Consider the following 16,524-nt stretch of genomic DNA (forward strand, 5'->3'; position numbering starts at 1 on the left):
AAGGAGAAAATAAAATGGGAATACAACAATTAATGTCTCTCTTTTTGGGACAATCAACGGGGGATATTAGGAAAAACTTCGTAACCTGACATATGAGTGCATAATAAGTTTTGAACAGTGGAACCTGCTGTGGATACTAGGGCAGTGTAAATTTTGCTGAAACTGAAACTATGTTCTAATGACAGGGGAGTTGATCTGCAGAACCCAGAGATACTATCTTACTGAATCCCCTGAGAATATCATAAAACTTGTGTGTAGGTGCTCTCATATTTTAAGTGCATTTGCAGAGCACTGGGAAAGAGAAGCTATAGAGATTTGTAAGAGATCGTTTGAAATGGGAGCCGGTCAAAACAAGGGAATTCTGAAGAAAAGCCCATTGGGTTACATTTTGGCACATTGGAAAGAACTGGGAAGTTCTTCTGGGGGCTCGGTAAACAAGAAAACATTGGTAAAATATTGTAACCAATGGTGGCCTTTATAAAATTTGGAAAATCATGAAAAATGGCCTAAAAATGGAACTCTGAATTCTAATGCATTTTTTACAATTTATGTTGGTTTTGAGGTGGCCAAGAAAATGGGATGAAGTAATATATGCAGATATGTTTCACTTTAAGAAAGCACCTGGAGTGGCAAACAGAATGTGAAATTAATATAGCTCTGCCAGATCCCTAATTTTGGTTTTGGAAAAGGACAGGGAAAAACAGAAAGCTAAGCTGGAGAGATGTTGTTCAGCCTGTGATATTGGGACAGTCATCAAGAAAATTATGTATCACAGGTACCTCCGAGAGGAGCACCCTCTGCCTCTGTCCTATCAGGTATTGATAAGGAGGAGGAAATTGCTGTCACTGGCAACAAGCAGCACATTCACATTCAGGGTTAAGAAGGGGTTAAACCAGAAGTGCTGTTGCAGAGGCAGGCATCTGTAACCCCTGCAGAGCAGGGTGAGTACCTGTGGAAAAAAAAAAAAAAAAAAATAAAAAAAAAAGGGAAAACCAAAGGGGAAAGGAGGGAAGCTCCCGCAGTTCCTGTGTTTGAGCATGGGATGGGTGCTGCGGCAGGCAGACAGACATGTTGACAGACGGGATTGAAGGGTTGATGAATAAATGTGGATGGGAGTGAAGGAGGAAGCATGGAGAGTGTATAGGAATTGGAAACAGGTAGAAAAGAAAAAGCTGGGTCGTGCTACAGCCACGGCTGCGCTGGTTGCTTTGAAACTGGTGGAGGACGAATGTCGGACAGAAGTGGGGGAGTGACCTCCTCTTCTGTGGAACCGGATCGGTGTGAGTGCTATGAGGAGTTAGGACGCTGGGAGTGAGACTACCCTAGTGGGAGTGCCATGGGGTGGCTCGGGTGACTGAATTGGAACTAGGCTGACCGGGACCAGGGGAATCTTCCCTAGCAGATCCACTGGTTATAATGGAGCTAGGGGACAAAAGAAAAAAAAAAAAAAAAAAAAAAAAAAAAGAGGAAATGGAATTTTTGGTTGATACGGGTGCAACGTATTCAGTTTTAAACAAAGCTTTAATGCTTTTGGGGATGATTATATGATGATAAAAGGGGCGACTGGCCAAGGTGAAAAGGCTTATTTTTGTAAACTACTAAAATATCAATTGGGAAAACAATGGGGCATCCATAAGTTCTTGTATATGCCTAACTCCGCAAAAGCTCTTTTGGGGAGAGATTTGTTAGAACACTTGGGAGCAACCATTACTTTCAAAGGAGGCGAGATCACTTTAAAAGTAAAGGACCAACAGTATATAGAGATGTTAAAAGCTTAATTTTGATCACTAATCATGTCGAGGGAGAAGTCAGATTGAAGATATACTGGATCAGGTATTCCCAGGGGTATGGGCTACAAACATACCTGGAAGAGCTCTTAAAAGAATACCAGGTACAAACGGGGAACGTGCTGTTACAGTATGTAGATGATCTGCTCATAGCAGGGAATAATAAGGAGGATGTAAGAAAAGAAAGCATTCGACTTCTAAACTTTCTTGCACAAAAGGGCCTACGGGTATCACAAGAAAAGTTACAATTTGTGGAGGAAAAAGTGAAATATTTGGGACGTTATTTGTTTAACGGCCAGAAAATATTGGAGCCAGTCGAAATAAAGGCCCAGTGACGAGACCCCACTGGAAAGTAATCAGTACTCCAGGTGACACCAAGATAACCCTGAAAAGATAACGTAATGATAGAGACTTTATTTAATTATTTTGCCGCATTATCTTTTGGTATAAAGTGTGTATTGCTGTTTATATTTGCTATAATTATTTCTCTTCTTTTCTATTATATATAGAAGCGTACAAAGTGTGTTGAAGGAAATTGCTAAACTTATGCAACCACACAATAGTGAATATAGAAGATATGCTGATGTAAATAATGTATGTACTCTAGATATACGAATTAGGTGTAATAATTTGAATTGCAATTGTTATCCATTTGCTTGTTTTAGGTGTAAGGTATGTCAGGATAAATGGTGGACACGCTGTGAATGTGGATGCCCTCCAATAGGAGTTTGCACACAGTGTTGGAAAATCCAAAGAACTCTCACTGAGTGGAAATTAAAACAATTAGAGTCTAAAACAAGAAATTATTTGGGAATCCCATGAGTGGTGGGAGATTTTTGCCAAAGGAATAAACCCTCAATATTATTGTTACCACTCCAATTAACCAGTCCCCTTTATAGCCGAAATTTTGATTATAAAGTGTAGAAGGGAAGTACTAACTGTATCTTGCTTTGCCCCATTAGTTAAGGCTGCAAAGTGGGAAGCCTATGTAAACAGGCAGAAAGCCCGAAACAGCTGTTCTCCTGAAGAATTCCCTTGCTGCCGAGAAGATGGTACACCCCGTGGCTCGAAGCAACCGAGTCGACGGGTGAGGCAGAGGAGGAATAAACTGTGGAGAAAAGAACCAGAACAATGGGATGCAAAAACAGCAATGGCCGAACTTCCCCAGGACTGGTAAAAATATACTTAAATTGGCAAAATTGACAGACACCCTTTTTCCTGGTATACCGTTAGTTTTGTTATTGATAATAACCCAAGCAAATGGAAACCCGCATGAACCATTAAAGTGGGAATTAATATCCTGGGAAACATCCAAAGTGATAACCACTTTCACTGGGGCGGGACAACCTGAATTCCCTGTACAACCTTTATGTAGAACTCCGGAAAAGGTTAGATCAACGTAAGAAAGATCGTGAGGCGGGCAGGTCATGGTATGAAAACTGGTTTAATATTTCACCTTGGCTAACCACTTTGTTGTCTGCTTTAGCAGGACCGCTTATTATGTTAATTTTGGGACTTATATTTGGGCCTTGTATATTACGCTATATTTTACACTTTATTAGAGAATGGTTTGACATAGCTAAACTGCTTATTTTAACTAGGAGATCTGGGGCAAAATATTAGAGTGTATCTATTAATGAGGATGAAGATTATTGTGAATGCGTTATGCCACGTGAAAGTTATGCCTATTGTAATTGTGAGGTATTACCTTGTGATCTTTTTAGGTCCCTTCCAACCCTTGGGATTCTGTGATTCTGTGATTCTGTGAGTGTTATGGTAAATGTTGGGATTGTGGAAAAAGGTTTGCTTGCAGTACCGAGAATGAAAGCAGCGTCTAATAAACAATAATAGGATAAAAGAAAAAGGGGGGATTGTGAGAAACTATAGTCTAGGGTATTGTTTATTAAGATTTATGTTAAGCCCAATGTAAAGGTTAGGCAAACAGCCACCAGACACAGCTTACACAAGATAAGATAACCGCAATCACTTACACCAACTAAACCAGAGACCGCTTATGCAAACATAAGATAACTGCAAGACGTTCCAGGAACTGGCAGAAATAAGACGAACAACTCCATATAAGGACATAGGAGTAGAGGGGTCAACTATGGGATAAAAGAGGAAGACTTCTTACTTCAGCCTCAACGACCACCAGGAGGCAGAAGTCGACCCCCTAGCAACAGCTGAAGCATGCGCAGAGTACCTCCACTACTTCATGAACACGGAAGTAAAGATGTATAAAAAGGGGATGTTCGAACTGCTCAGCACGGCAGTTGGCAGAGCGCAGACTCCCCTGTTGTCCAGCGCTGTCTTTGCTCATATTCTACTTGCTATAATTAATAAAATTTTAATTGGATTATGATCCGTTGTGGTCTCAATTTATAACACAAACTATTATTTTAATCCAGAAATGGATTCAGATGTGGATAACATCACCATGAAGATCTACCCTGTCACTCAGCTTTGTCATAGAGGGGCTCCTAATGACACAACCTTTATCTCAGATCAAGTTAACAGCTGTAGAGATTTGATGGTGCTCTCTTCCACAATAATATTTTCCAAATTCTCTTTAGCACCTTCATATTCATGTGGATTTATACCAGAAAAAATGCCATAAAGCCTCAGTGCTGGCTCAGCATAATCTTAACACCCAAGGGAGCTACAGCTATGTGTCCAGTTGTGGCAGAAGGGAAATGGTGGTTGGAAGCAGCCAGTACATGCTGTACATCCCTGTGCCCATCAGAGGCAGCTGCCTTCTCTGGCCTGTGTGGTCAGCTATGCATGTGCTGGCTACCTCAAACATCATGCTGCCAAAAGGATGCAGCTAAATATACAGTGTAAACAGTATGGTTTTAGGACAGCATTTAATAATATATTTTGTTGGTTTGGGAGGTGTGTTTTGTTTTGTTTGATTGTTTTTGTGGTTGTTGTTGTTGTTGTTTTGTGTAATGCTAGCAGATGTAAGAACCTGCCCCAGTAGTGGGTGCAGTGGTGAATACCTTAAATGTCATCTAGGCTAAGCTAGTACACAGGATATATGCCTAGGGCATTAAAAACATAGTAAGACAAAACAATTTGGCAGGAATTAACCCCCCTTGCATTCCAGCTTGTCCTCAGATATTAGAGAGGCTGGGTGCAGCTGGGCTTAGATTCTGAGTGATGCCCAATTTACCACTATCAGTCCAGTCATGTTCAATATTTTGAATGATCACAATTCCGGATGCACTAATAGCGCACTGCACCTTCAGCCTAATCATGCTCATGAACTAACACAGCCACGCTGAAGGATTTGGTCACATTCAATGAGAAAACTATTACGATTAGCTACTTAAACAGTGCAGTTTATTGAAGCAACAGATACAGGTTCTTATGGATTGCCGTTGATAAATACACTGTCTGCAAAAGCACGTGCAAATAGGGTTGTGAATTATACAAATGCGTGACAAAGTTATGTATAATACAGCCTGGCTTTAAAATATAAAAGTAGAAAGTGACTCTATATAGAGATTCCTAATTTTCCCAGGGAAGCACTTGATACAGTGCAAGTCTCACCCAAAGGCATCCCTATGGGGGGGAAGAAAGGTCCAGCCCATCAACCGGTCCCAGGAGTCAAGGGTAATCTGCTGATGGAATCTTCCTTGACTTGTCCACAATGATGCCTTCCCTGATATTCCCCCTTCCTTGGGCCATTTTTATACTATCTTTCACCTTCAAGGTGGAGCTTGAGTGACTGTAGTCATACATACCTTTATTATTATTGGTGTAAAATTCTCTTTCTTTGCTTTTAAAGGTATATACCAAAAGAATTTAAAGAGCATGCTTGAGGAGGGGTGGTCTCACCTTGGAAGTGGGTAGCATTGGAGACAGAGGTGTGTTTTTTTGTATTATAATGAAGCAAAGTTCGCACAAAGGACAACATTTTGTCAAAAGATGACAGACTGTTGGCTCAGGGTAGCAAGTGTTCAGCTTAACAGTCCTTATCAGTTTTAGTACCGCCTAGTTCCCATCTCTGCTTGTGTTATGAAAGAGCTTGGCCATGGAATCCCTACTCCGCCCCATCCTCTGTCAAGCAATGTTGCCACGGGAACCTCGCTGTGGAGTAAATTCCTTGCATACCAGGTGCAGTCGTTCCTTACCCTGAAAGTCTGTTTAATTTTATACCCTTCTGTTATGTGTGAACAATGCTACGTTTTCAAATATAAGTTTAATTTCTAAATCATGTTCAGTAATTATTCCACAACAGCTAAATCGGACCACAAAGATAATAGGTGGCTGAGAAATTTGATGTTGTGGTGTAAAGCAGGTTTAGTTTCAGTTTCAAAGGGAGCTGAAATGCTATAGAGTGTGCATGTTAGGTGGAGTGACAAGACAGCTCTTTAAGCCAACTGGCCCATTTATCAGATCCAAAGCTGCACCTTAAGACTCTGAGCACTGTAGTGAGTAACTATAAGCAGAACGTGAAATTCTGATGTTAGGAGCCCTCACAATGGCCACCTCTCACAGATTTTAAAGAAGTTGTTTTTGTGAAGCACGGTCAGACATAATTTAAGAATAAAGATAAGAATTTAGGAGCTCAGTTCTATAAATCAGTAAATTTCTTTCCTTTTTCTTTTGTATGCTTTCTGCTTTCAGACACTTGCTTTTGTCTCTTCCACAGCTCAGACACCTTTTTGAGCAAGTCAACTCACTAAACCAACAGGAAACTTTGCAGCTCTTGGTCTGGTTTTCCTGCTGGGTGAATTGACTCAGCTCATACAGGTATCCAGCAAGTGCCAGAGCTGGTGCAGTCTAAGCAGTGGGAGGGCACCATCAGGACTGGGAAGCAGGACCTTCTTGTTTTCGTGGCCAAGAGCTGTTAGATTAGATCTCTGCTTCCTTGGGCAGGCAGGTGAGCTGTTGTCTGTGCTGGAAAAGCTGAGAGGAGAAGGCCTGGAAATTACTTACTGATAACCCCATCCAATACCCTTCGGTAAAAGTAGATGGATGTCATGCAGGTCTCATTAGCAAGGTGATATCTGTAATTAGAGAAATGAGTCCTCAATATTCAGAAACATGGGAGGATCCCAATTAAAAAAAATAGTAAAATCAATGTTTTCTTCTTAGACCTTCAAGTAGCAACCCAATATATAAATAAACTGATTTCTGTGCAAGTTCTCTAGTCTGAGCTGCAAGCCCACTTATTCAATACTACCTATAGGTGCCTACTTTTCTGATCTCCTTTTTTCTTTGGATAGCAAATTTAAGTAATCTCAGCACTTCATTTCAAGATTTCAAGTCAAGAGAACCTTGTATCAGACCTGTAATTTCAGTTCCTGGGAGCTCTCTTTAGTCCAATCAAGAGCCTGCAGCTCCTTCTTTAAGTAGGGCTCAATCTGCTCCAAGAATGGAACAGCCATTAGGGTCCCAGGAATGGGACAGCCTTCTGTGCATGTTTCCTATTACAACCAGCTAGAATTAAAACTAAAATGTCCAATTATCGTTATTATATCACCCTGTTGTGGTTTAAGCCCAGCCTGCAACTCAGAACCACGCAGCTGCTCGCTCACTCCCCCCCCTTCCTCCCCATGCTCCTGGAGGGATGGGGAAGAGAATCGAAATAATGTAACTTCCATGGGTTGAGATAAGAACAGTCCAGTAACTAAGGTATAACACAAAACAACTACTGCTACCACCACCAATAATAATAATGATAAGGGAAATAACAAGGGAAGAGAATACAACTGCTCACCACGCACTGACCGATACCCAGCCCAACCCGAGAAGTGATCTAGCCCTTCTGGGTAACTGCCCCCAGTTTACACACTGGACATGATGTACTGTGGGATGGAATACCTCTTTGTCTAGTTTGGGTCAGGTGTCCTGTCTCTGCTTCCTCCCGGCTTCCCCTCCTCCCTGGCAGAGCACTCAGAAAGTCCTTGGTCAGAGTAAACATTACTTAACAGCAACTAAAATCATTGGTGTTATCAGCGCTGTTCTCAGGGTGAAAGCCAGAGGTCACACAGCACCTTCCTTTCTTCAGCAGCACACAAGCTCTCTGGCTGCATGAAGCCCTGGCACCAGCTAACCCTCATTTTAAGGGCAAACTTCAACACAATCTCTTCATCTTTCATTGACCTTTCCAAAACAAAATCATAAACAGCAGTAAAATACATGTTGGTTCTGAGCTCTCCTGGGCCCTCCTCAGGGCCACTGACCTAAAATTCATTTGGTGCAGAATTACACGTCCTCCTGTGCAGCCAGACCAAGCCTAAAGGGTACATCAGTGGATGCAAAGCACGTGGTTCTGCTACACAGCCTCACCACTTAAAAGTACAGGCTCAGAAACACAGGCAGATGGTTTGAATGCCAGCTTAGTAGCACTCGAGTCCCTGGGCTTGATACATACTGCAGATGGACACATTAGTCCATCTTACTTGGAGGTTACTCACACATAGATCCTTGCTTTGGGCCTGAAACTAAAATAATTTTCTTAGCACTCCTTAAAGAAATGTTGCTGCTTCCTTCTGAATGGCTCATATCTTACAAAGCTGGTACTGACCTAATCCACAGCTGGTGCCACTTGCAAGGGTGAGCACAGGTCAGCTTAGTGTTCCCAAGACACTTGCAAAATTTAAAAGTGCTTATTTAGATCAGTGTTACCTGGGGGGTATTACTATTATTACTGAGTCCTAGTGACAGAGCCCCCCTATATGATGAAAAAGGGGGGGTTGTGATTTAACACCAAAACTGACAGCCCAACTGGCAGCACCCACAGATGGTTCCTGGAGGCCAACGACCTGCTTCAACCAACACAACAGTAGATGACTTCATATTCATCAGTCCAGTCCTGTCCCTCTAGCTGCTGTGAGAGCTAGATTTACCCATTTCATAGGACTGAGAGATGATGCTGTAGTTCAGCTGCTAACATAGGCAATATCAAGTCTTCTACTCTTCCCACTCACAAAGACAAGGATTTGAGAGGCTTGTGCTCTTGAGAGAGGCATGTACCATGAAGGACCAAGCTCCTTCACTTCTCATAGTTAGTGCATGACAGGACCTACCTCATCAGATCTCCTGAAGGGCTGCATGATATGTATGGCTGGGACTGAGTCTGTGAGCAATAAACACATCAATGACTTTGTGGAGGTGGAAGAGACCTTTATAATAAACAGGATTCAAATAAATTCCCTCTGAGCTGCTACTGCAAGAAGAGTTCAGATAACTAACACAGAAAATGATGCTGCATGTGCATGATGGAGGGAGAAGGGAAGAACAAGCTGTCAGCAACTTGATGAGGTTCCTCAGTAAATCAGCAGAAACCAGCTCAGCAAAACTCTCCAGATCCATGAGAAACAACTCAAATCAAAGAGACATCCCTACATTGTAAGGTACTACATTAGAATAACCAGCGAAATACTGAGTGCTGCTGCAGCCACAGCAATGGCAGACAGACAGGTAAGATCTGCCAGTTGTTCCTGGGGTCGGGAATAGCCACATACCCAATCCGTTCACAGGCTGTGTGTGTGTGTGTGTGTGTGTCTGTGTGTGCATGTGCTAGAGGGGGTGGGGGTGGCAGGGAGGTCAGGCTGTTGAACGAGGTGGCGGTGTAGAGTGGCAGCAACAGAAGATGAAGGGCAGCACTCAACAATGTCAACTCCATCTTGTTCTGGTGGCTAGTGCAAATAGTCATCCACTCTGGCAAAGGAGCAGGAGCCCGAGCCCAAGCCCACGCGAGCCATAAGCCGCAAACACTCTGAGGCCTGGCCCAGGGTAAGCATCAGTGGGGGCTGCTTTGGCAGGTTCTGAGATTCTGTGGGGGCAAAAAACAGAAAAAAAAAAATAAATGTTTAGAAGACGTGTCCAGCTGAGTGCTAGCTGCCTGCACTCAGTCCTGCTCAGTCCCACCCAAGCACCAAGCCCAGCACCCCTGGCAGAAGGCCGAGGCGAGTAGCTCCAGAGAAGATGCCTTCAACACCAGAGCAAGGGGAAACAGAGCGTCCAGGAGCCTCAATTCTGAGTGACGAGAGCCACTAAGGGAGCCTCAAGTCCTCGACAGGACTTGCCCAGGAGCTGGCACCTCAGCCGACACGAGCAGCTGACTCACAAGGGGCAGCAACAGGAGGAACAGCACCAACCCCGAGTGGGTAAAAACCTGCCTGAGTGACCAGGAGAAAGGCGAACAGAGCATAGCACGGCAGTCTGTGCAGGCAGCAAGTGGGATGGTGAGCACTCGCCTCAGGACCAGGGCCCGGTCTGGGAGCTCTGCTCTGGCTGTCCTGGTGGTGGCCAGGCATAGGCACCCAAACAGAGCTGATGAGAAGGGAAGCTGCAGTGCAGACCTCGGAGCGTAGTAGGTGCCTCCACTTGTCGCCTGAGGCAAGGGTACAAAATAGACAGGGCTGCACTCAGTGCGCCCTGGTGGAGGGCCTCCTGCAGCAGGTGGCTGAGCTGTGGGAGACTCAGTAGGCTCAAAGATGTCAGGGAAGCTGACAGGGAGCTGGACTGCTTGCTCCAGGCCCAAACTGTGCAGGGGCCACAAGCATCCATCACAGCTTATACAGAAAAGAAGGAGGGCATTAACCCAGGAAGCTGGGAACTAGTAATAAAAAAAACACCAAAAACCCCAAAAAAACCCCAAAAAAAAAAAAACAAAAAAAAAAACCCCAAACAAAACAAATGTGACAAACACATAAATGTATTGGCTTTCGCAAATCATAGGTGAGGTTATACGGATATAACTGTATGAGTTTACAATAACAGAAACAAAGCTCGCTAAAGACACAAGATTAGACAACAAGTTAAAAAGGGCCAGAACTCTTGAGCAAAACGGAGTCACATAGCAAAAGAATTTGTAAAGGTAAAAGAAAAAGGGGGAGGACTTGATATAAGAAAAGCTAGTGCCTGGAAAACATAGAATTAAAGTACTTTTTAGCTTAACTTTGGTTGTAGAAAGAGAACACAGTTTATGTTCTAAGTCTGTGGAATTTAGTGGCCCCACTAAGCATGAGTTAATTGTTTCACACTAGCCTTCCAAAATACCTTTAGCTTTAAAGAACAATGTTTGTGTTATAAGTCTGTGGTGAGATAACAGGATTTAGTGGCCACACTAAACATGAATGAGTTATTTCACACCATCCTTCTACTTATCAGTTAGTTTAGAGACAGAGCCTCCCAAACATCTGCTAGCTTGGGATATTCCTTGTCTGCCCATCCTGCAATAGATTTTGCAGGAAGGTCACACTGTTTTAAATCTTTGCTAGTTATCAGAAGAATTACAGATACGGCTGGTTTCAGCTAGTTGTGTGATTACTGGGGGGTCCAACTGTGCCAAAGGTGAAAAGTACACTGTGAGGAAGACTGCTTACTTCATCTTGAAGACCCCTACTCACAAGAGGAAGACTGCTTACTTCATCCTCAAGACCCCTGCCCACAATAACTGGAGAGCAGTGCGCAGACGCTAAGAGGAAGAGACTTATGATAATAAGTTCCTGGAGCTAGTTAAAATATTCCCCGCCTATACGCGGGAATTATGAATATGTATGTGAGGTTTATATACTTTCACTATTGCATTCAATAGTGAAAGTATATAAACCTGTAACAAATACTAATCACTTGCGCCTCTGGCTACGGTCATGCGCCCAGCGCTGTTGCTTTTGCTTTATTGACTTTGTCCCTCAATAAAACCTTGTTATATCGTTTAGAGGAGTTGGCATTTCACATAAACAAACAAAAAAGAAAAACAAACAAACAAAAGAAAACAAACAAAAAAAAAAAACCCACCCAAAAAAGGAGAAGTAAAAGCAACGGGCTTCCTCCTAAATCTGACATCCCCACCCAGAACCGCTTCGCGGTTCTGAAGAGGGCTAATGAGGAAAAACACACCTCGCCACATGAACAACCTGCTGATGCACCAGGAAAGAGGATCACTCCTGGTGCTGCCAGGATAAAGCAGGAGGTCTTTGTAGCAGGTGACTCTACTTCGAAAGGCACAGAGGCACCCATCTGTTGGCCTGACCCAGTCTCGAGGGAGCTGTGTTGCTTACCAAGGGCTCGGATCAGGGATGTTGCAGAGAGGCTGCCTGGTCTAGTAAGTTCCGCTGACTATTACCCACTTCTAGTTGTCCATGTGGGTGCTAGCAATATAGACAGCAGTAGCCTGGAGAACATTAAGAAGGGACTACAGAGCCCTGGGAGAGGTGGTCAGGGGCTCTGGAGCTCAGATAGTTTTTTCATCAATATTCCAGGTTAAACGGGAGGACCTTAAAAAAGCCAGGCAGATTTGGCAGATTAATAAATGGTTAGAATGGTGGTGCCATAATCAAGGGTTTGGTTATTTAGGACATGAGACTCAGTCTGGGAGGCCAGGTCTACTGGAAGCTGCTGGAGCTAGTCTGACAAAGAAGGGGAAGAGCAGTTTTGGTAGGAGGCTTGCCTAGCTGGTCAACACATCTTTAAAAGAGATGTGTTGGGTGAGGGAGGAATCTATCCATCCCAAGACTCCCAGTCAGTTGCCAGCACCTGCAATAATTGCTTGGAGCGATTCAGAGCTATTTCAGCCGCTTCAGTCGATGAGCCGGCTTCATTCGGAGCTCAGCTCAGATGCCTCTATAAAAATGCTCATCGTATGGGGAATAAGCAGGAGGAATCAGGGATGTGTGCACAACTACAGGGATATGATGACACTGGCATAACAGAAACAGGGTGGGATGGCTCCTATGACTGGAGATGGAATGGAAGGTTATAAGCTCTTCGAGAAAGACAGACCAGGCAGACGGGAAGGTGGAGTTGCTATTTATATCAGTGATAGACTGGAGAGTATGGAACTCTGTCTGGGGACAGGTGAGCAGTCAACAGAGTTTGCGGGTCAGGGTCAAAGGCAAAACAGCGATGGGGGACATTACTGTGGGGATCTTGTTATAGGCCACACGATAAGGAAGAGGCCGTGGATGAAGCTATCTATAGATAGATAGGAGCAGCCTCACACTCACAGGCTCTTGTCCTCATGGGGGACTTCAACCACCCTGATATCTGTTGGAGGGACAGTACAGTCCAGCACAAGCAATCAAGGAGGTTCCTCAATTGTGTGGAAGACAACTTCCTCCTGCAAGTAATAGAGGAGCTGACAAGGAGAGGTGCCATGCTTGACCTCGTGCTCACCAACAGGAAGGGGCTGGTAGGGAATGTAACGCTCCAAGGCAGCCTTAGCTGCAGCAATCATGCGATGGTAGAGTTCGAAATCCTCAGGGCAGTGAGAAGAGCACGCAGCAAGCTCACTGCCCTGGACTTCAAGAGATCAGACTTTGGCCTCTTCAGGAACCTGCAGAGAAAGGTTCCATGGGATAAAGCCCTAGAGGGCAGGGAGGCCCAAGGCTGCTGGTTGATATTCAAGGATCACCTGCTACAAGCTCCGTAGCGTTGCATTCCAACTAGAAGGAAATGGGGCAAGAAGGCTAGGAGACCTCCATGGATGAATAAGGAGCTGCTGAGGAAGCTTAGAGGGAAAAATGAGGCACATAAAAGATGGAAGCAAGGACAGGCGGCCTGGGAAGAATACAGGGAAACTGCCCAGGAAGCTAAGGTCCAGCTAGAATTAAATCTGGCAAGGGATGTGAAAGATAACAAGAAGGGCTTCTATAGGTATGTAGCAAAATGAAAGACGAGGGACAACGTGGGCCCTCTCCGGAAGCTATCAGGAGAAATGGCTACCCTGGATTTGGAGAAAGCTGAGGTTCTCAACAACTTCTTTGCCTCAGTCTTCACTGGCAAATGCTCTGACCACACCACCCAAGTCTTGGAAGGCAGATGCAGGGACTGTGAGAATGAAGACCGTAGGCCCACTGTAGGAGAGGATCTGGTTCGAGACCATCTTCAAAATCTGAATGTGCACAAGTCCATGGGACCTGATGAAATCCATCCGCGGGTCCTGAAGGAGCTGGTGAATAAAGTTGCTAAGCCACTGACCATCATATTTGAAAAATCGTGGCAGTCAGGTGAAGTTCCCGGTGACTGGAAAAAGGAAAATATAACCCCCATTTTCAAGAGGGGGATAACGGAATACCCGGGGATCTATAGACCAGTCAGTCTCACCTCTGCCTGGCAAAATCTTGGAGCAGATTCTCCTGGAAAGCATGCCAAGGCACATGAAAAGCAACCAGGTGGTTGGTGACAGCCAGCATGGCTTCAATAAGGGGAAATCCTGCCTAACCAATTTGGTGGCCTTCTATAAAAGGGGCTACAGAAATGACGGATAGGGACAAAGCAGTAGAGATCATCTACCTGGACTTGTGCAAAGCGTTTGATACTGTCCCGCATGACATCCTTTTCTCTAAACTGGAGAGGTGTCAATTTGATGGATGCACCACACGGTGTATAAAGAATTGGCTGGATGGCCACACGCAAATACTTGTGGTCAATGGCTCAGTGTCCAGTTGGAAACAAGTAACAAGTGGTGTCCCAAAGGGGTCGGTGTTGGGACCGGTCTTGTTCAACGTCTTTGTCGGCACCATGGACACTGGGATTGAGTGTGCCATCAGCAATTAGGAAAGAGATACAGAGCAGCCCTGCGGATGATGAGAAACTGAACATGAGCTAGCTTCAGTGTGTGCTTGCAACCCAGACACCAGCCATATCCTGGGCTGCATCGAAAGTGTGACCAGCAGGTTGAAGGAGGTGATCCTGCCCCTCTACTCTGCTCTCGTGAGACCTCACCTGGAGTATTGTGTACAATTCTGGTGTCCTCAACATAAAAAGGACATGGAACTGTTGGAACAAGTCTAGAGGAGGGCCACGAGGATGATCGGGGGGTGGAGCACCTCCCATATGAAGACAGGCTGAGAAAGTTGGGGCTGTTCAGCCTGGAGAAGTAAAGGCTGCATGGAGACCTCCTAGCAGCCTTCCAGTATCTGAAGGGGCCTACAAGGATGCTGGGGAGGGACTCTTTATTAGGGACTGTAGTGGTAGGACAAGGGGTAACGGGTCCAAACTTAAACAGGGGAAGTTTAGATTGGTTATAAGGAAGAAGTTCTTTACTGTGAGGGCGGTGAGGCACTGGAATGGGTTGCTCAAGGAAGTTGTGAATGCTCTACCCCTGGCAGTGCTTAATGCCAGGGTGGATGGAGACTTGGGTGACATGGTTTAGTGTGAGGTGTCCCTGCCCATGGCAGGGGGGGTTGGAACTAGATGATCTTAAGTTCCTTTCCAACCCTAACTATTCTATGATTCTAAGGCACTGGCTCTGGAAGCCTGAGCACCAGTGGCTCTGCACCGCTGCTCCTCTGCACACCCTACCACCCATGAACACATCCCACGTGGAGCCACAGCTCACCAGGGCCTTTGAGAAATCGCTACTGTGGTGGCCAGAGCAAGAAAAGGGCAGTTGAGCTCCTGCTGCCTCAGTGTTTGCCAGAAAACCCTCAAACCATGAGATATTATAGCATGGAAGAATAAGAAAAGACAGGAGAAATTGGGACCAAATGAGAGGCAATGTCTCCATCTCTCCCACTTATGAAAGTCTACACAGCTGTCCAAGCACTAGACAAACTCACTCACTGGGCACTGCTTCTTTCCAACATAATGTTTGCTATGTATGCAAGAGGGAATCCTTAGCTGACCTTGACAAGGTATCTTGCCATCTGTGTGAGACGAAGCATGTCCAGACACCATCTTTCATACCTCCCTGGTGACACCCCTCAGCAACTTGACCATGCTTCTGAAGTGATGGACAAACAACAATTGAGCTACCCAGCTGGACTCAGTCCATGCTGACTATCAGGGGAAGGGACTCTCCTTCCCAAACTATATGCACATGATGGGAACACACAGAGGCAATGCTTGAAAGGAAGACAATCCCTGTCTGCATTTAACTCTGCATGTTCAGCATAAGCTCAAAGGTAAGTGGAACTACGGCTCCCCTCTGCTTTACAGCCAGCACTGTGGAAACCTGCTTCACTTACAATTTATTGCAACAGAGCAACTGCATTCCCTGCCAGAAAGTAGGATGATGGCAGGACAAGACTCTGCCAACCCAAACAGCATGGAAGAGCTCTGGTAATGCCAGCAAAACGATTCAGGTGGGTTCAGAGCAAGAAGCAAGAGGAGCAGGAAATGAATCAGAGATCTTGGCTTCTTCAGTAAGCAAGGGAGGTTTTCCTAAGGAACATCCTTGGAAGCAGCATTGAGAAAGACCCAAGGAAGGGAGTCAAAATTAGATTACATTCAGAAGGATCCCTTCTCTGCAGGCTTCCCTCCCACCTCCCTTCCTGCATCACTGCCCTATCAGTCCCCAGCAACAGGAAGAGGCAAAAGCTAACCACAAATATTTCTGAGCTTTTCCTGACACTCACAGGCTTGCCTGACACAGGACAGCCCTTGAGAGGTATGTCCAGTGGGTAGCACTCACATAGGAACCAGGCCTTACCCAATATAGCACTAATAAGAGCAGCACACACAGGTTCCCTCTGGACTGGGTCCAACTGTTGACCAACGGGGCAGTTCCAAGGGTCTGAGTAAGCTAACAAGCTAAATGCATCCTGTGTGAGAGAACAGAATAGCACAGTAAGGTCATGCATGGCTGCAAAGACACAGGAAAACCAGGTCCATCAGCTGGGGCACCTCCTGCCACTGACAAGGTAACAGGTGCCAACCTCCTGAAAAGGCCCTTCTTGGCAGCAAGGGATCACACTGAGCTATCAAGACAGTGGATTAAAAAGGGTGCCCCCTCCACCTGGCAGGGGAGCCAGCATGGTGAGACAGGTAGTCA

At 45.1% G+C, this 16,524-nt stretch overlaps 1 protein-coding gene across 1 annotated transcript in view; it reads right to left on the bottom strand.

The window, feature by feature from the left end:
- Positions 1 to 5,112: 5,112 nt before the first annotated feature.
- The window catches only part of LOC136004433 (ran-binding protein 10-like), an 88,513-nt gene continuing 77,101 nt past the window's right edge, over positions 5,113 to 16,524 (bottom strand). The window contains exons 14-16 of the mRNA XM_065660924.1: positions 16,183 to 16,294; positions 8,828 to 9,576; positions 5,113 to 6,802 (exon numbers count right to left, since the gene is read on the bottom strand). Of these exons, the coding sequence (XP_065516996.1) occupies positions 9,440 to 9,576; positions 16,183 to 16,294 (249 nt within the window). The 3' untranslated portion in view covers positions 5,113 to 6,802; positions 8,828 to 9,439. The remainder of the gene's footprint in view (positions 6,803 to 8,827; positions 9,577 to 16,182; positions 16,295 to 16,524) is intronic.

Source organism: Lathamus discolor, chromosome W, assembly GCF_037157495.1.
Source record: "Lathamus discolor isolate bLatDis1 chromosome W, bLatDis1.hap1, whole genome shotgun sequence".
Classification (NCBI taxonomy): domain Eukaryota; kingdom Metazoa; phylum Chordata; class Aves; order Psittaciformes; family Psittacidae; genus Lathamus; species Lathamus discolor.